The sequence below is a fragment of the Hyaena hyaena genome, unplaced genomic scaffold (assembly GCF_003009895.1).
Source record: "Hyaena hyaena isolate Hyena2069 unplaced genomic scaffold, ASM300989v1 scaffold_15, whole genome shotgun sequence".
Lineage (NCBI taxonomy): Eukaryota > Metazoa > Chordata > Mammalia > Carnivora > Hyaenidae > Hyaena > Hyaena hyaena.
Window position 1 is genome coordinate 1300943 of NW_024080647.1, and position 20120 is coordinate 1321062.

The 20120-nt window shown below is 50.7% G+C and overlaps 1 protein-coding gene across 1 annotated transcript in view; it reads left to right on the forward strand.

Moving 5' to 3' along the window:
• ITGA11 (integrin subunit alpha 11) overlaps positions 1-20120 on the forward strand; it is a 123817-nt gene that overhangs the window by 63633 nt on the left and 40064 nt on the right. The window contains exons 4-10 of the mRNA XM_039218561.1: positions 3197-3288; positions 6675-6789; positions 9376-9503; positions 10511-10659; positions 15028-15172; positions 15622-15787; positions 17174-17244. Coding sequence (XP_039074492.1) covers positions 3197-3288; positions 6675-6789; positions 9376-9503; positions 10511-10659; positions 15028-15172; positions 15622-15787; positions 17174-17244 — 866 coding nt within the window. The remainder of the gene's footprint in view (positions 1-3196; positions 3289-6674; positions 6790-9375; positions 9504-10510; positions 10660-15027; positions 15173-15621; positions 15788-17173; positions 17245-20120) is intronic.

Below are 20120 nucleotides of genomic sequence, written 5' to 3' on the forward strand. Positions count from 1 at the left end.
ACAAGCCGGTTCCTTCTTCCACGTGTACGGTTTCTTGGCTACACGTCCACAGGGAGTGCACGTCCTCTCTCTGAGCCTCTGTTTGCTCACATGCAAGGGGAGGAAGGTGGACCCGATGGCCCTAGGATCCATTCCAGGTCTAACATGTCCCCAACGTTTTCTGAGCACCTCGTATGTGCCAAGCACCTTGCTAGTTTATGGGGACACAGCAGGGAAATGAGAAGCAAGAGCTTTGCTGGGAGGGAACAATAAGCAAGCAGACAAACTGGAAAGCAGTAATGACAGATCGGGGTATGCTATAGGTAGGGATGAACGCTGTGTGATAACCCAGGGCTCTGTGAAAAGAGAGGCTGGGTGGGGAGGAGGTGGGAAGCGGGTTCTAACTTAGCAAGGTGAGGGGAAGCCTCTTTAAACAGTAACATTTGAGCAAAGGTCTGATGGCGAGGAGTCAGGTGGAGCCAGAGCATTCCAGGCAGCAGGAAGAGCCAGTGCAAAGGCCCTGGGGTGGGGATGAGCTTACTCTGTTGAAGGACAGAAAGAATGGCCAAGTATCTGGGGCAGAGGGAGGGAGGAGGAGGATGGGAGGGACGTGCACTGGGCTCAGGGCTGGGGCCACCCAAAGGAGCTCCTGGTCCAGGTGGGGACACAGAACACAGAACCCATCAACCCATCGTTTAGTTTTCTCTCCTGCTGTGGCTTCCAGTGTGGGTCCTATTTCCCTCAAAAGGAGGAGGAGCCCCTGCGGGCAGTGAGGGCCATGAAGCCAACAGACCCTGGAAAACATTCCTGAACTGGGGCCTAAGCTGGGAGGTGGTAGGCAGCAAAGTGAGTCAGGGCGGAGGAAACATAGCCACCATGAAGCCCTGCATTTGAGGAGTGTTCCTTTCCCTCTCACTGAGGAGAACATGGACAGCAGGAGGGCCATCTGTCAGCTTTCCCCACAGTGGAAAACGCTAGGCTGGGAAACCTGAGTCCTGGGTTTTCCTATGGCCTTTCCAGGCCATGAGCCTCACCAAGCCAGGAATGTTCTTTCTTGTCTCTCCAGGGAAGGCTAAGCGGGTGGCAGACATTCACAACTCAGTATGAAAAAGCCGGCTGCTGGCACTTTTCTTCCCGACACCTGGATGAAGTCAGGGTTTTTTTGTTTGTTTGTTTGTTTAATGTTTTATTTATTTCTGAGAGAGAGAGACAGCGTGAGCAGGGGAGAGTCAGAGAGAGAGGGAGGCACAGAATCTGAAGCAGGCTCCAGGCTCTGAGCTAGCTGTCAGCACAGAGACTGACTCGGGGCTCAAACCCACAAAACATGAGATCATGACCTGAGCCAGAGTCGGACGCTTAACCGACTGAGCCACCCAGGTGCCCCTAAAGTCGGGGTTTTAATGAAGGGCAGAGGCTCTCAGGCAGCCGAGGCAATTCTGGAAGGCAGGTTCTGTGTGAGGTGGGGCTTGTGCCCCAGGGTCCTCAGACAGTCCCAGTGAGAAAGACACTACTCTGTCCTGTCCACAGAGGGGCAGCCCGAACCCCATACACAGCGAAAGCAGGACTTTAGCCCAAATCTTTTTAACACAAGTGTCTTCCTTACTAAGCTCCCCTGTGTCTGGGAGGCTCCGTCACTGAGACCAGGAGGAAGGAGACAGAGCATGGGGTGGGGAGGGGAGAGCATGCCTCTGACACAAATGCAGGGCAGAACTCCCCAAGCCGCTGAGGGGCAGAAGTTGCCCAGGGCTTCGAGCTCCCTCTTCGGATTTCTCACCACCACCCACAGCCATCACAGCCCTGCCGAGAGACGGGACAGCTCAATATATAACGGGGCACAGCCTGGCTTCAAGACCCCGCTCTTCTCACTGACCAGCAAGTGACCTTCTAGAAGTCTCCGACCCTCTCTGCCTCTCCATTTCCTCATCTGTTAGTGGAAATGTTGACGTCAGGGTGTCCCAGGACCAAGAGGCAGTCCTGATAGGGCCCAGTGTGGATGGTACTTTGTAAATGATAGGCATTAGGAAAACACAGGGTCGTTACTATTCTTTTCTCTCTGGCTTCTATGGACAGACAGAACAAAATAATCTTGGCTCTTAAAACAGCCAAGAGGGGCTGGACTTCAAAAGGAGCCTCAGTACAAACTGAGGGAACCCGAAGAGAAAAAACAACAGACATAACTACCCCAGCCCCCGGCCCCCAGGCCCCAGCCCTGCTTGCTGGGCCCCCAGACCCTGCTGGCCTGTGCCCTCTTCACACTTCCAGCCACCCATGAAGCGAATCTAGCAAACCGTTCTCCGTGGAGGCCACCAAGTCCTTGGAGGTCAGCAGGGAAGACATCTAGCTGCTCCTCACAGTACATGAAGATTGACACTCTGGGTTTCATGATATGCCCGGCTCGCTTTCCCCTAAACTCTACCCCCCGCCACGTGCCCATACACGTGCACACACACACATCCACTTATGCCCCAGCACACTTATGGGGGATTCACCTTGCTCCCTTCCCTTCAGTGGCCTGGGAAATTCTTTAGTAAAACCTTAACAGGATTTTGTTGAGTGGTTCGATTCTGTCACAACCCTCTCCTGACACTCAGTTAGCTAATGATCCTGCCTAATGAGCTCTCTTGGTGGCCGGCCACGGAATGACATTCTGGCGAGACTCCACGCACCTGTAGAGGGCTCTTGCTACCCGCGAGATAGCGAGGGGGCTATCCTGTGTCAGTTTACCCGGTGAGCAGAGAGGCAGGGTCCCAGGTAGGATGCGGACCACTCAGTGTGGGGAGCAGGCTGGCTTGGAGGCAGATGGGGAGGGGACACGGATGCAGAGAGGAAGCCAGCCTAAGTCAAGTGCTCTGGGAAGGGCACGTGGGGGATGCTAGCAATCAGTCAGATGTCTGGAGGAGGACAGACACTGGTCGAGGCAACGGAAAGTTCTGCCCTGTGCTTACTCTGTGACTGCGAGCCGTTTGCTTGGCCTCTCTGAGACTCCGTTTCCTCATCTCTCAGGGAATTGTGAGGAGTAAGACCGTGTCCAGGCAGGCCTGTGAAAGGCTGTAAGGATGTGCAGGCGAACGAGGAGTCCAGAGGGGAGGGGGAGTGGGGGAGGACTCTGCCTGCCCCTGACCCTGCCACAAACACGTCTGGTGGCTGACGGCAGCAGCGGGCTCTGGGACCAGGGTGGGGATGGAGCTGCGGGCTAAGCTTCTCCCTCCCACCCCAGGAAGGGTCACTCTGTCCAACGTGTCTGAGCGGAAGGACAACATGCGCCTCGGCCTGAGCCTGGCCACCAACCCCAAGGACAACAGCTTCCTGGTAAGAGCCACCCCCTCTACCCTCTCTGCAAGCCCCAGCCCCTCCTGCCCCCACAGACAGGTTGGGGCCAGGAGAGGCAGGGGGTGAGTTCATGGATCCTTACACACACGCATGCGTGCTCCGTGCACCAGGCTGCCCATCCACACACTCAGGGAACAGCACCCCCACTGCGTCCCACTTGTGCCCTTCTGCCGGCTGGGCCCTCCACTTCTGCAGGGGACGATCCCAGCAGGACACGCATTGAGCTCTTTTGTGTGCAAACCCTTGGGGATGGGGGGCAGACAGCCTGACAGGAACAGGAATCAGTAAAGGCAGCCAGCAGTGTGGGGGGGGGGGCCTCTCCCTCCTGGAGAGCCAGGTTTCTGAGGCAGAGCCTAGAACCGTGCTCCAGGTTCGATCGGAGAAACAGGATACAGCACACACCCTAAGAAGACTCTGAAGGGAAGCCACAAATGAGAAAACACATTTACTGCAACCAAGGGGAGAGAGAGGGATGGGCCACCAGCACTGGGCAGGGTTACATGGGAAGGCTTTCTGGAGGAGGTGTTCGATTTGCTTTTAAAGATAAGACAATGGGGGCGCCAGTCTGGCTCAGTCGGTTGAGTGTCTGACTACAGCTCAGGTCATGATCCCACAGTTCATGATGAGTTCAAGCCCCACATCGGGCTCTGTGCTGACAGCTCAGAGCCTGGAGCCTGCTTTGGATTCTGTGTGTGTGTCTCTCTCTCTGCCCCTCCCTTGCTCGCACTCTGTCTCTCTCTCTCTCTCTCTCAAAATGAATAAAAGTTTAAAAAATAGATGAATAAAATAAAGAAGAGACAATGGGTCTGAGCAAGGAAGAAAGCAGAAGGTGTACATGCACTGAAGTGGTGCATGTTACTTATAAAAAGTAAATTTTTATTCATTTAAAAATCTTTGAGCACTTACGATGCACATCCATCATCCATCCACCATCATCCCCGAGGACAGGCACTGGGGAGTCAGCAGTCAACGGAGCTCCTGTCCTCCTGGGGCTTAAATGCTGGGCAGGGGAGAGCTGATGGGCCAGGGAGTAGTGTAAACGTGATGCTGGGGCGAAACGGCTGCTCTCAGGGGAGTGCACGTGCACTGTGCACATAGTCCCCAAGTGTGGGTGGCATCATGGCGGGCACTGCCTGCTCCCTGCCACCACGAGTTGGGCAATGCCGGGGATTCAAAATAGGATCCTACTGGGACTGATAGTTCTAGAAACGGCCGCAGGAGAGGATTTCGGAGAAGAATGTACTCAGAGAGCCCAATAAAATGGGTCACTCATTTTTAGATAGAAGGGCTTGTGTCACTCTTTGTTCTCATCCAACAGCACATTTCTGGGGACAGATGGGACGTCCGGGGTGTGGAGCACCAGATACCAGGACAACGAGGTGGCTGGGATGCTCAGGGGCTTGAGGAGAGCATAGTAGCCCTGCCAGGGAAAGTTCCGAGGTGCCTCGGTGTGTGGCCGGCCCGCAGCCTTTCACCATCCCAGCCAAGGGCAAACAGGACCCTGGGTCCTGTCCACACACAAGCCTGTCGGGGGCTTTGTTGCTCCTCCCTCTTCCTTCGGTGGCTCCTTGTCATGCTCCTAGCAAGTTTATTTCACCGACTTCACAAGGTGGGATGGAAGCCTGAGAAGGCTGGTGTGATACAACCTCTGGGGCTTCTGTGGGTTGGTTAAGTCCCTGGTTGATAAATAGAAACCTTTCATAAAATGTTTATTTATTTATTTTGAGAGAAAACGAGAGTGTGAGGGGGAGGAGCAGAGAGAGAGAGGGAGAGAGAGAATCCCAAGCAGATTCCACACCGTCAGCACAAAGCCCGACGTGGGGCTCAATCTCACAAACCATGAGATCATGACCTGAGCCAAAATCAAGAGTTGGATGCTTAACTGACTGAGCCACCCAACCGCCCCATAAATAGCAACTTTTGTTCACTCATTCGCTCAGTTATTCATCCATTCATCCTTCACTCATCAGTCCACCCCCCAACCAATTGTTTATCTCTCCATTCATCTATTTATCTGTCCATTCATCTTTCCTTCCATCCATCTCTTCCTACACCCATCCATTATCCATCCACCCAACCATCCATCCATCACCCATTATCAATCATCCATCCATCATCCATCGATCCATTATCCATCATTTGTCCATCCATTTGTCCATTCATTATTTAACTACCTATTCATCCATCCATCATCCATCTCTCCAATATCCATTATCCATGCACCCACCCATCCTTCCATCCATCATCTATCTACCCCTCCATCCATCTATCCATCATCCAACCATTATCCATCATTTATCCACCCACGTCTCCATCCATCATTTATCTACTTATCCATCTAGCCATCACCTATCCATCTACCCATCCATCCATCATCCATCCATCCACCCATCCACCCATCCATCAATCATCTTTCCACCCACCCTTCCATCCATCCATTACCTATCCATCTGTCTATCCATCTGTCCATCATTCATCTACCTACCATCCATAATCTATCCACCTATTCCTCCATCCATCATCCATCCACCCATCCATCTATCACTCTAGCCATCACCCACCATCCTATTCTTTATTCTTCCCCTACTTCCAGAAATAATTAACTGCAGCTTCAACAAAGGACATGGATAAAACAAAACTTTTAAAATCTGAGTAAAAACAGAGAGTTAATTAAAGAAAGAGATTAGAAGCAGAATAATTATTTTTCCAAACCGAAGGAAATTACAGCACAAAAGTTAGTCCTGGGTTTCTTGGCACAAGTACAAAAATGGAGACATGGAGCTGGGCTTTCGTTTTTAATGACCCTGACTCTGAGGACTTCTCAGTCTTTAAATCAGGGGCTGACATCAATGTTTTGGGTAGCAAATTTCAGAAAAAAAAGCAGAAACATTCTTTTTTCTTTCCCCACTAAAAGCCATGGGCATGTTATTGGGACCTGGAAGTCTTTTCAATAAGGATGTTCAGGTGACGTCTTCAAACAGAAAGCCTCTTCTAGTGACCTTGAAGGGTCCAATCCCATGGATGATCCTGTATGGTGGGTGGGGTGGGCAGGTAAGGTAAAGCAGAGTCAGAACTCTAGATGTTGGAATAGAGAATGGGACCCTTGAAAATACAACAAAGGAGGAGTCTAAAATTAGTTTTTCTCTATTCCAGCTGAAACCAAGGGAACTAGAACACATTATGGCAAGAAAGAATTCAGTTAGACTCCAAGAAGATTCTCTAAATCCTTGGAGTGCCAATAGTTAGAGGATGCTTTGGGTCATGGAGATTGGGTTGGGGCTGGACAACCCCCCCCCCCCCCCCCCCCCCCCCCCCCCCCCCCCGGAGACCTCCTACTGACTGGGGTTCTGGACTGTACTTCACAGGCCTGCAGCCCCCTCTGGTCTCACGAGTGTGGGAGTTCCTACTACACCACAGGGATGTGTTCGAGAGTCAACTCCAACTTCAGGTTCTCCAAGACAGTGGCCCCAGCTCTCCAAAGTAAGTAGCTTTGAATCTGCAGATCAGTCTGCAGCAGCTGAGAGGCTGACAGTCACAGCAGGCTCTCAGCTATGATCACCACCACCCTGCAGCCACAGAGCAGCACCAGGACTCTATCCCCTCCCTGCCCCAGAACCTGCGGGTTACCCAGGACAGAGTGATGACTGGCAGCAAGTGAGTGGAGGTTATGAAGACAGTCTTGGCAACCAGAGAGGCTCATAGCAAACCCACTGTGAGTGGCGAAGATGTTGCTGGGCCACCATGTATATAGCAGGCAAGCTGTGGACAGCACAATTCTGGAGACATTGTTCACTTAGACTACAATGTGAATGGTGCCCTCTGATTTTATGCAGTGCCTTTGCCTGTAGGTGGAAGGCCAAGGAAAACAGAAATATCCCTGGTAACAGTCCCCTCCAACTGGTGTTCCTGGATATCAGGAAGCTCCACCCAGCTTGCCCAGAGTCTCATGGAACACAAAACCTCCCACTCACTCCCCACCTGCCAAAAAAATCTAGTGAAAAAATATTCAGACCTTGTCTCCCTCAAGCCCAAACTGCTTGGCTCCCAGCCCAACTGTTTCCTCTGGGCTGAATACCATCACCCAAGCAGCTGCTAACCGTTTTATTGAGGGTGAGGGGATTAGCACCTCTGGCTAACAAAAGCCTCCCTGCAAACAACACAGCCCAATCAGAGATGGAAGGATGATGCTTTGGGGGGGGCGGGGAAGGGTGGAGCATCAGCCAGCAGCGGGGCTGGAAAGTGGTTCCTTTAAGTGTAAGGAGGAGGTGTTGAGTCTATGCTCCCAAAGTGGACAAGGGAAAAGAAGTGCCGCGGCTGGAGAGGGGGCCCAAGGTCAGTCCCATGAGCTGTGGACAGGGAACCTCACCGCAGGCCAACATGTGACCATCATGCTCATCTGACTGCAAGATTATCAGACACAGATCCCAGATCCCAGGGCACCCCCTTGGAGGCTCTAACTCAGTAGGTCTGGGATAAGCCCCAGGGTGCATGTGTGTGTGTGTGTTCACTGGAGTGTTCAGCCCTGTTTAGGAACCACAGATCTAAAGCAAAGTTCTTCCCAGAATGCTTCAAAAGAAAAATGTGCAATTGCAAGAAAGAAATCAACAACAATAAATACATTCTAATAATAAAGATGGCTTAAAAATAAGAGAAACCTGGTTCCTACTGATAGATTAGGAATGTCCCCCAATTAGGGAATTTCTGTCTCAGTCACCGCTGTAGCCATCGGCGCCGCACAGCTGCTGGGTCCACAGGTATGGAGCTAAACCAGCCTGGAAAAGGACAAAGCAATCTAGTGCTGTCAGCCCAGGAGTATTGGGCCATCACATGCTGCATTGGCGTGCAGGTGGGGACAAGAATGTACAGACAACTCTGAAGCAGAGGCGATTCTGAGCCTCCCAAACACTTCTAAAATGCCTTCCCAAACACAGAGCCTACAACGGTCACCCAGGTTCAGAGCCAGCACCTTCTGGTCTCTGGTGGGCAGTGACTTCATCAGAGTGCACCTTCACGATACAGGAGTTACTGGAATCGTTAACACCCAAAAGACTCCTGCCATCTCGCTATAAAGTAGATTTTACAACTGTGAAAATTCTCCAGTAAAGTCAGCAGATACCCAGTATTTCCATATGATATAATATTGTGTGGCATATGTCACATCACATCAGAACAACTAATTGCAAAGTAATTCTGACTGTTCCCAAAGAGAAGTTATTTCAATTTTAAAAGCAGTTTTTTGCATTTGTTATGGTTACCGATGTTTCTTTGTCAGTGTTTATTGTTCATTTTGACTCAGTATTAATATTACAGGAATATAGAGAAAGCTTTATGCTCAGAACAGAGATAAATGCACAAATGCTTGGCCTGAGGATGTCATTGCCACACTCCCAAAGTAGTTTGCTCTAAAAAAATAGAGAAAAAAATAAAGAGGATCAGTTAAGATTCCTTGAGCACTGACTTTGTGCTCAGCTCTTTAGAAGCCTTGTCTCCTTCATTCCTCATGATGACCCTCTCCTGTCATCACGCCTGTTTTACAGCAGAGAAATGACCCTGGAGGCTAGGTGACTCGCCCAAGGGCACACAGCTGGTGCTCAGCCAAGCCACGAGTCAGACAGTCTGATGCGATATCCCACAGTCTTAGCCAGCACACCGTACCGCTCTCCTAAAAAGTGAAACTCATTCATTTAGACTAAATATGGTGAGTGCAGCCTGCCCATGAAAGTAAAATGAATGACAGGGAGCTACTGATCTGAACAGGGCAGCTGCCTTGGAAACATTAACCCAGCCAGGTCAGTCCCTGATGACGAGCAGAGGCAATCAGGCTGAATTTAAGCTTGGTTCAAACAGCCAGCACAGAGTGCTTGAGCAGAGGCAAGAATCCCTGGGCCCGTCATTCATGTTGCTGGAAACCACCCACTGGCCCACGGACAGCTCCCCAGGTAAGGAAATTATATATATATGACAGGGTCCTTCTTCTGTTGTCCTTTGGGTCCCCATCTGGAGGATCAGAGACTGAAAGCAGGTGCTGACTCACTGGGCAGCCCTGACCGTGACCCCACTCCCCAGGGTGCCAGACCTACATGGACATCGTCATTGTCCTGGATGGTTCCAACAGCATCTACCCCTGGGTGGAGGTTCAGCACTTCCTCATCAACATCCTGAAGAAGTTTTACATCGGCCCTGGGCAGATCCAGGTGAGCGTCTCTGGGACTCTCTCCTCTGAACAGGGCTCCCCAGACCATGCAAGATGCCTCCCTGGGGCATGGAGAGCATCTTTGCATGTGCTGGCAAGGTGTGAGTGCAAGGGCCCGTGCCAGGCCCTGAGCCCAGGATACCCATCTCTGCTGGGCACATCTGGGGACAGTTGGGGGGAGGCCCCACTTCACTGGTCAAACCTGTCTTCTAGGATAGATGCCACCTATTAAGAAAGACTTTAACCAGGTAACCAGGTAGAATGAGGGCAGGAAAGGTCAAGAAGAACCCTGCTGAGTGAGGCACAGGGGAGGATTAGACACGCTGATCTTGAGAGAAGACTCAGGGGGAGGTCATGGCCAACTGACATATGGGAGGTACAAGGTGGCAGATTTCAAGTCAATCTAGGAAATTATTTTGTAACAATCACAGCTATTAAAAAGGGAGTGGGCTTCCTCATGAAGTAATGACTTCCCCAAGATGGGAAGATCATCTTCAGGATAACGTGGATGAATGTATAGCATCAGAAAGGCAGCAGATAAGCTTGGGGCCCATCCGACAGGAAGGCTTTCTCCTTCTAATCCTACTGTAAGTCTCTTAAGATTTTTTGCTTACTTTGAGGCTGTGAATACTGTCTATATCTTATCAGCCTTGGGGATAAAAGAACTTCTCTTCTAAGTTTTAAGGAGACTTAGTTCCAGCATTTGATGAAAAATGCCATGGCCCTCCAGCCACATTGCTCCTAATATTTTAGGCTTCAGTTCTATGCTCCAGCAAGTAAGAATCTGTTGGACCTTTCTTTCAATCACAGCCTCCCCTCTCAAGATGCACTTCCCACCTGTCTCACCAAAAGCCGTCCATTCCCAGACCTTCCCAGAACACTTCCCAGTTTCTCTCTAGTCCTTCTCATTCCTGAACAGTCACAGACAGAGAGATGACTCTGGGGAGTGTCACCTCCAAAGGGTGAGGGGGGTCAAGATGTTCTGTCGTCCTCTCCCCTGCCCTGCAGGTTGGGGTTGTCCAGTACGGAGAAGACGTGGTACATGAATTTCACCTCAATGACTACAGGTCTGTGAAAGATGTGGTAGAAGCCGCCAGCCACATTGAGCAGAGAGGAGGAACAGAGACCCGGACAGCATTTGGCATTGAATTTGCTCGGTAAAAAAAAAAAAAAATCCTAATAAAATAGAAATAATAATAATTTACTTAAATCTCAGATTAACTGTTCTAGTTACCCATTGCTGTATAACAATCCTCTACAAAATTCCATACTTTGAGACAATAATTTATTAACCCCTCAAATTTCTGGGGGTTGGCTGGGCTCAGCTGGTCAATTCTCTCTTGGCATCTCTCCTATGGTGGTAGTCTGGTGTGTCAGCTGGGGCTGTGATCATCTGAGGGGCTGACTGGACTGAACATCCAAAATGGCGCCCCCACGTAGCTGGCGGTTGGCTGGGAGCTCAGTGTGGGCTGGCCACCTGAGCACCCACACGTGGCCATGTGGCTTGGTTTTCTCATGGTGTAGCAGCTGGGCTCTGAGAGGGCGTGTCGTAAGAGAGCTTTCCAGAAGGCCCACACAGGAACTCTGAGATTGCCTATGACCTAGCCCTCAGAGTTCCAGATATAACTTCTGCTGTATTCTATTGTTAGAGTGAGTCATTAAAACCAGCCCCGATTCTAGGGGAAGAGAATGGATTCTTCCTCTTGATGGAGGAATGGCGAGGTCACATCACAGAGCATTTGGGATGGGAGGTATTGTTGCAAACGACTATGGAAAATGGGCTCTGCCACAGAGACCCTATAAAAAGTGTGTAGGTTCCATGAGGGCAAAATCTTCCTGCATAGTGCCTGTCATCAGTGGAGTGTGAGGAACGTCGTTAAGTCTAACTTCTGAGGTGGTAGAGTAACGAGGCTGACTCTTTAAAAATCACACGAGAACTCACTCACAGTGATGATGAAGGTTCCCTCTAGACAATGCCCTTACAGATGGCTTCATGCTGACTCTGGTGGGACTGCCATTGCTCAGACGTTGTGCTCAGCCCCACTGAAATCAGTGAGTGATTTGAGGCAATCCCCCAAGATCTTTCAAGCTGAGGCCTAAACTCCTAAGGCATATAGATTTTAAATATATAAATTTTACACCTATGAATAAGAGTTCTGCCACATCCATTGAGACCTCAGGCCCATTCTCTTACAATCCCACCTCACAGAGGATCAGCCAATGTGTTTCACAGAATTCCACAATGTGAGAGCTACTTTGGAGTAACACGATTTCATGTGGTCAAATGATTACTTTTTTTTTCCTCCAAACTTACAATTCTTTATGATTAAGTTACGGCTCCACTAATAAATCTTTTTGCCGTAAAACTTGCCCAAACTTTTTTCCTAAATGAACCTCCCTCTGTGTGAGGATGGCTTTCACTCATCCTCACAAGGAACGGGCCATTTTGCTGTTTTGCTGTCACTGGGATGAGTCCCTGGGGCCCCCAGCAGCCCCTTGTGAAATGGCTGGGGCAACAGAGGAAGCCTGTGCCCACTGAGCTCACGTTTCCTCGGTGTGAACTCAGTGAGTCATCTGGGGATGCAGCTGACCACCCCCAGATCAATTACGAGTGTGTGATCCAGCAAGCAGTTCGAACCAGCCATGACTCAGGAGCACCAGTGGGCTATGCAGTCTGCACCTCAAGTGAGGTTTGAAATCTGATCTTCTCAGCCTGCCAAGCCCCAAATTACAGGGGGTGTGTTTTAAGGGAAGAGGTTTGCCCTCCTCATTTATTCACAATGCGTTTTGGTGGTGGTTTGTTTTTTTTTTCTGCGTACCTGCAAAAGTGCAAAGATCCAGGCCACAGACTTGAGGGGTATCAGAGATGGCAATCTGTAGCTCCTGGCCCAGCAAGGAAACTCTGAAAAGCATCAGAAAGGATGAGAGAGTAGGATCCAAGGGAGGGTTGCCAAGAGGGGCTGGCATTTGGCTTGTCCTGGGAAGACCCCAGGGTTCAATCGGGACAGGTGGAAAGGAGACATTCCACCCGGCCAAGGGTAGAAGAGGGGAAAGTCCAGGAATGCTTATGTTTAGAGCCTTTTGAGCATGGTGTGGGGCTTGTGTTGGGGTGGGCAGTATCGGAGCCAGGTTAGGAGGGTGATAATGTCATAACTAAAACAACCATAACCAGAGGGTCTTAGACTTGACAGTGTTTTCATCAGATATATACATAAAGGTGAATCTAACAGTCACGTATGGCTTGGGGGCCATGGGGATAATGATGTCACTCCATCATAGTTCACTCAACACTTTTTATTGAGGGGAGCAAGCAGGAGGAAGGACAGAAGGATGAAAGGGCTAGATACGGACCATTCTCAGGACCCCAGAGAAATGGGAGCCAGTGAAGATTTTGAGCAGAAAGGAGACATGATATGGACTACTTTTCCGTAGATCATTCTGGTTTCCAGGTTCATGGAAACTGTTCTAAGTATAAGGCTCTCACTGTTCTTAAGGAACTTATAATCTGATTTACAAAGGAATAAATCCAAGTCTTTTTACTCAGTAGGAAATCACAATTTTAAATCTGATGTTTCTTGTCAATATTTACCCCATTACAAATGCATACAGATATTCACACAATTCTACTCTATGGAAATATGAACCTGAAAGTTTACTTGACTCCATATATAGTGAAACCTGTTTTTCCCCTGCCATACTTTTTTTTACATGGAGTTTCATGCCTTGGTCTGATCCTTCCGTGAGTTTATGGAAACATCTTGAATCTCCTTTGAGGGACTAGCAGAGTTCTCCCTCTACTGACTGGGTTAGGCTTAAGCTCAAAGTTCAAAGTCATCATGTCAAGTGTGCCTCTGGCCTCCGGTTCACAGCTCATATTGAAATTTGAGGGGGATTTTTCTTTAAATAATTATTTATTTTTGAGTGAGTGGGGGACGGGCAGAGAGAGAGGGGAACAGAGAATCTGATGCAGGCTCTGCACTGACAGCAGGGAGCCCGATGCGGGGCTTGAACTCACAAACTGTGAGATCATGACCTAAGCCAAAGTCGGACACTTAACTGACTGAGCCATCCACGTGCCCCCAAGGGTTTTTTCTTTTTGAGTCAGTATATCCACAATATCACAGAGCTAAGAAAGAAGGGCTGATGGTCTGTTTCTATTCAGTGGGAGCTTTGCAGATGTCTGAACTTACTTATTCCAGGTTTTGTGAATTTGTCAACATCTAAACATGCATGTCAGCTTATCAGCTTCCGTGTAACAAGAGATCCGTGTGGTAATGAACTTGAACCTAGCACTGCAGAGCTTAAGTCTATGGGTCAGACCCCAGAGGAGTCAACACAGAGTCTAAGGGAGGCATTTGTTTTTAGATTCTTACTGGAACATTCTACCTGCTGGGCCAGACTTTTGGTCCATTATTTGTCTGTCCTACTCAGGACCGCATGGTCTAAAGGAGGGTTGGCCACAGAGGCACCAAGAGCCCGTGATGTTTCCAGAACAAGTTTTTGTGCTTCTGAGATGGGTTACCAGCTGCAAGAGCCCCTCCACGACATCATCGGTCAGAGTGTCAGGCCCCCAGCCCCTGGCTGGACTGCCTAAGGGGCAGGCCAAGCACCTGCTCCAGGCACAAAACAAAGTAAAAAGCAAGAGAGAGGAATATTTGTCATGGACTTCGATATTTAGTCATTCCCAAAATGTAATCAAAGTAGTCCTCGTGGGGAAAAGCAGAACTTTGTCAGATGTCATTACATGTATTTTAGGGATTAGTGTTGTTTGGGGGTTGAATTACTCAGGTCTGTCACCTTCTCAATATGAAGGAAGTCGTTCTCAACCCCGGTATTCATTCTTTTGAAAAATACTGATGCGGCATCTCAGTGGCTGAATCGGTGGAGTCTGACTTCAGCTCAGGCCATGATCTTGTGGTTTGTGAGTTTGGGACCCATGTGGGACTGTGCTGACAGCTCATAGCCTGGAGCCTGCTTCGGATTCTGTGTCTCCTTCTCTTTCTGCCCCTCCCCTGCTCTCTTTCTCTCTCTCTCTCTCTCCCCCTCAAAAAAACGAATAAAAACATTTTTAAAAAATTAATGAAAAATACTGATTCCCAGGCCATGCCCCAGGGATGCTGATTTAATGCCCAGGTGGGGTCTAGACATCAGCATGTTTTTCAAACTCCCCCAGGTGATTCTAATGTAGAACTGGGTTTTTGAACCACTAATGTAGGGTGTCTAAAGGTCTCCATCAGACCTTGAACTTACCTCCCAGACCCGCCTGCTCCCTCTCCTTGCCCCAAACAGCATGGTCAGGACCCCTAAAAGGGGCTCTTTAAAGTTACTTTTGAAAGACAGGCAGGTACATGACCCATTTGAGTAGTGTGGGCACCTCAACCCAACTGCTTCTTTGGTTTGAGATCCCAACCCAGGGAGGTAAGGGGGCTCAGCTCCACATCTGCGGCCGTCCCTCTGGAGGAGCACCGGGAGCTGCCATGTCCCTACATCCCTCTTGTGACCCTCCCCCGGTGCTCTGGTTTCAGCTCAGAGGCTTTCCAGAAAGGCGGAAGGAAAGGGGCCAAGAAGGTGATGATTGTCATCACAGATGGGGAGTCCCATGACAGTCCAGACCTGGAGAAGGTGATCCAGCAAAGTGAGAGAGACAACGTGACCAGATACGCTGTGGCCGTGAGTCCTGCCCCACCTGTGCCACCCTCCACCCCTAGAGGCTTTGCCATCAGAGCCCTGGGGACTCCCAGGGGCACTTTCTGGGGAGTGAGCAAGCTGCCCAGGCCCCCAAGTGGGCCTCTCCTTATTTCATCCTCTCCTAAAGACCACCTTGGGAATTTATTTTGAGCACCATCCAGGGCTATCCGCAACAGCTGGGGACAGGCTGAGGGTGGGGGGCAAGTTCCTCCACTACCAAAACCTTGAAACACTAAAAAACACCCCCAAGCCACCCAGCCCCCAGGACGCTGTCTTAGAACAAAACAGCCTGCTTCCAACTGCAAGTGGGGCCCGCAGTTCTGCCCAGGGCAACTGAAACAGCGGCCTCAGCCACGCGGGGTCGGGGGCCACGGGCGTGTGGGAGGCCTGTGCTATGTCCTGGTTTGTCGCCCTGCCCCGTTCCCTGGCAGGTCCTGGGCTACTACAACCGCAGGGGGATCAATCCAGAAGCTTTTCTGAATGAGATCAAATACATCGCCAGTGACCCCGATGACAAACACTTCTTCAACGTGACCGACGAGGCGGCCCTGAAGGACATCGTCGATGCCCTGGGGGACAGGATCTTCAGCTTGGAAGGTGAGGGACACATACCAAGGGGATGTGCGCTCCTGGGCACACTTCAGGTAAACCCCACAGAGCAAGATCCAGCCCCACAACACGGAAAGCCTTAGCAGGAGCTATCCCTTCGTGGTAAAGGCCATGGAACTCTGTGCTGCACCTGACAGACAGCCCCAGATGGTAGCACTCCTGACATTCTCCTTTTACCACGGAGGAACTGGAAGCTCATAGAACCTAAGTGACTCACCAAAGCTTCGGCAGCTTTGGGAAGGAGACAGGCTTTGAACCAGTGTTGCCAGATTTAGCAAATATAAAATACAGTATCTGCAGCAGACTTATACTAAGAAATTATCTGCTGGTTGTCTGAGATTCAAATTTATTTATTTTTTTAAGTTTACTTATTTTTGAAAGACAGAGATAGAGTGAGAGAGGGAGGGACAGAGAGTGAGGGACACAGAATATGAAGCAGGCTCCAGGCTCTGAGCTGTCAGCACAGAGCCCAATGCAGGGCTCAAACCCGGGAATTTTGATCTCATGACCTGAGCCAAAGTCGGATGCTTAACTGACTGAGCCACCCAGGTGCCCCTCTCCTTACTATTTAAACATCAGTTTTGATTGTACAGACCTCCTTTGTGCCGTGTATCGCTAGATCTGTTTCTCCCAACATGGGGCTGGGCCACATAGGGGGTGGTAAAAGAGATAGAAGGCAGTGTGGACAAGCCTGAGCAGTCTGCAGCACTTTGGAAAATACGAGCTATAGACATATGAGTTGATGAATGCAGCCCTCTCCACAAGGATGAAGGAATAGAAACTATGAACCTGAACTTTGACACTCCCACCAGAACTTAAATACCCAGCTGGGCGTATTTCTCCCAGAAACGGTTGCCTTGGGTGTTAAGAACATGGGCTCTGGTGACATGTTCAGGGAGGCCCTCTATGGGGAGGGGCTTTCAGCACACATGGGTGACTTGTGCAAATCTGGGGTGGTCTCCCTCCTGAGGGTTCGATTCGATGTCTGGGAGTCATCCAGAGGCATCTGGAACCAAATCTGGTGAATAATGGGAATGAGAGAAGTGAGGAAAGAAATGGAATGTCCATTTCTTGCCAAAGATGTAGACTGTTTCCATACACTTTTCTTGCTCTTTCCCCTCTTTTGACATTCATGTGGCATACGTGCTCTGTCACAGGTTGTCCCAAACCCTTTGCGGCAGTGACTGGCCTACTAATAGTGAAGTCAACGGGCACCTGGAAGGTCCCTGGCACCTCCCTGTGTGGGCTCCCTTGGGGCCCCCTCTTCCCTCTCCGGGGGTGGCCCCAGGACACAGGTGCCGTGGATGGGGCTGCAGGCGTGTGGCGCTAAGCACTGGGGCATGCAGCTGAGGTCTTCCTGTCCCTCTGTTTTAGGCACCAACAAGAATGAAACGTCCTTCGGGCTGGAGATGTCCCAGACGGGCTTTTCTTCTCACGTAGTGGAGGTAGGTGGGGGCTGGAGCTGCCCTCCCACACACCTCTAGAACTTCTAGGTGGCCCGCCACCTTTCTGGGGCTGTCCCTCACCCACCTCCACTTTGCTTCTCTGGGTCTCTTTGTCTTCTGTGGCTGCAAGGAGAGTTGAGGTCTTCAACTTACAAGCCCTTTTCAGCAGGGAGTGAGCTACATATAACGAACCACCTGCATAAGGGGCCACTGGGGGCATTTCCTCCAGGCCTGAAGGTCCCCTGCTGCCCACAGAGCCTTGTGCAAAAATAGGGTCAACATGGCAGAGGCCATTGCCCGAGGTGGTCTGTACGTGCAGGGGCATGGCCCTGAGCTGATGCAGGGAGGGCGGCCAGATGGGCCAGATGTGCTCCCGGGGCAGACTCGGCCTCAGACAGCAGAGGGCCCAGGTGGCCACATGCTGTCACCAGCAGTATGCCGTGTCGGAAGCTCCGCATCGGTGGCCCAGAGCGCCAGGCCATCACTTACCCTGAACACGCCTCACCTGGTTCAGCTTGTCAAGATGGAGCTGAAACCTCACGGGATTGCTGGGGGGGGGGGGGGGGGGGGGGGGGGGGAGAGGGGAGGGGGGCAAGGAGAGGTATCTGCAAAAATGCGTTATAAACCCTGGAGCCCTGCCTGGGAGCACTGTGTGCTGGGAGGACCACCTGGCAGGAGTGCAAGTCAGTGGGCATGCTTTGGGCAGAGAGGCTTCTAGGTGTTCTGCCCCAGGCTGGCACCGTGGGACTGTACTTATGCCTCCTGCTTCTACATCACCTCCGTTATCTCACTGTCTCCCCCCAACCACTCTGTGAGGTGACTAGGGCTGGATTCCTTATTCCCAGTCTCCGGATAAATAAACCGAGTCACACAAAGTCTGAGTGACCTGCTGAAGTGACCTAAGTAGAAAAATGTGAGAGTCTCATGCTCTTCCTCCCCGTGCCGAGCAGCTGTTCCCCGAGAGCATGTGGAATCTCGGAGGGGTCTGAGTCAGAAACCCCAAATCAGAGGCAGAGGGGACATGTGCACAGGCAGCAGGATGGAAACCTGACTCACACGCCACTGTTCCCAAACTGCATCTACACAGGCTCATGCCCACCCGGACACAGCAAGATATAAATGGAGCCGCCTGTAATCCTAACAGTCCTCTCGTATGTGCGCGGCACTTTAAACTTTTCCAGGACATCCCTGTGCCCCTTTTCTGGCTCAGCACAGCCCTGCCAGGTTGACAGACAGGAATAGTTGTCCCGTTTTAGATGGTCAGCTCTGCAAATCTCTGTGCCTTCTCTGTGCTGAGCCCTGCGCTGGGTCCTGGGAGGTGTAGTCTCCTGCTTCTGACACTGTGGTCCATGTGTGCCCAGGAATCGGGGCACCCGAAGAGAAGAGGAGGTTACAACGAGGTTCAAGTGTTCAGAAACTCTTGAGATGAACCCTAAAAAGGACCCCAACAGCTCAGTATGTCGAGCAGGAGTCCTTACAGGATCCACAGACCCCCCAGCAGTATAGGGGAGACCAAGAGCTCAGAGCCCCGGCCTGTTGTTTAGACCAAGGTCATGCACTGCCCTGTGCAGATTCTTCCACGTGTCCAACTCTTTCTCATTCCTCTGCTTGGAGAGACCAGAGTGCCTCTCCCCACCCTTATCACCACCCCAGCTCTTCTAATGCCCCCGAGTCTCGTTTTCAAGTGACAGGCATCTGGAAGTTTTTATCTGATAGGGCTCTTAAAGAGGAGATGAGTAAGTCTGAATCTGAGACTCTTTAATACTTAAAAAGGAGAAAACAATCCTACCAAATCCAAAGGAATGGAGCAACGATGGTGGGCTGTCTGGTGCTGTGACCGGCCACTGGGTTGCTATTTTAAGACACAGAGGGTTCTCAGTGCTGGCCACTGAGGCCACCACGATTGGCCACAGCCGTCCTGTCCGTGGGAGTCCAGCTCCACAGCTCTCGGGGCTGGTCAGCCTTCTCTGGGGATGGGGAGCTTGTGGTCCAGCATTCAGCTTTGCCCAGAGCAGGTCCTGAGGCCGGGTGAGTCCATGTCCTGGGCGAGCACTCAGGCTCTATGTTCTACAGATGGCCTCAGACAGCTACTTCCTACAAATGTGAGAAGAAGCCTTTAGCTTCCCTGGGCCTGTTTAGTTATGTCAGAAGGAAAGGTCTCTAGTCCTGGAGAAAGGACCCCCTAGAATGTTCTCAAATAGCAGAGGAAAGGCCTGGTGGCTCATCACCTGAGCTGCTATTATTGCCTGTCTAGCAAGGAAACCAGTCTTCAAGTTAAAAAGGGCAAAGCAACAAGAGGAAGGGGAGACTAGAGCCCCAGGGTAGGAGAGGAGACCCCAAAACATCACCTGGTCACCTGAAGAGCCCAAGGCCCCAGACAACAATGAAGTGCATCCCAGGCTGAAGGTCAGAGCCATTGAGGAAACCCAGGGACCTAAGTCAGACTCTAGTCTTGATTTGCTAAAAAGGGGAAAGAGAACATTCTGGAAATGACCATCAGGAAGACGAGCTATGGATCTCCAGTCAAATTCTAAAACAGATTTTTAAGCCAATGGTTCCATTAGCATTTGGAAATGAATGCAAAGGTGACTAATAGCTGGAGTGGCTTCTATCAGTCCTGGCTGCATGCAGAGGTGGTGAACTCCCTGTTGAGCCAGGCAATCAAGAAAAAGCTGCAAGAGTCTGCCAGAAAGCTTACAAAATGGATCTGTACCTCTCAAGGAGGCATAGACTCTAAGAGTCTATAATCCACACAGGCCAAGACGGAAGGTGTGCAGAAAGAAAGGGGACAATACATAATGGATGCCCATTGGTGGTGGGTGGAGCTAGGGTGTTCCTCCTACCCAAGGGCTCTGCGGAGGAATTTCACATGGACC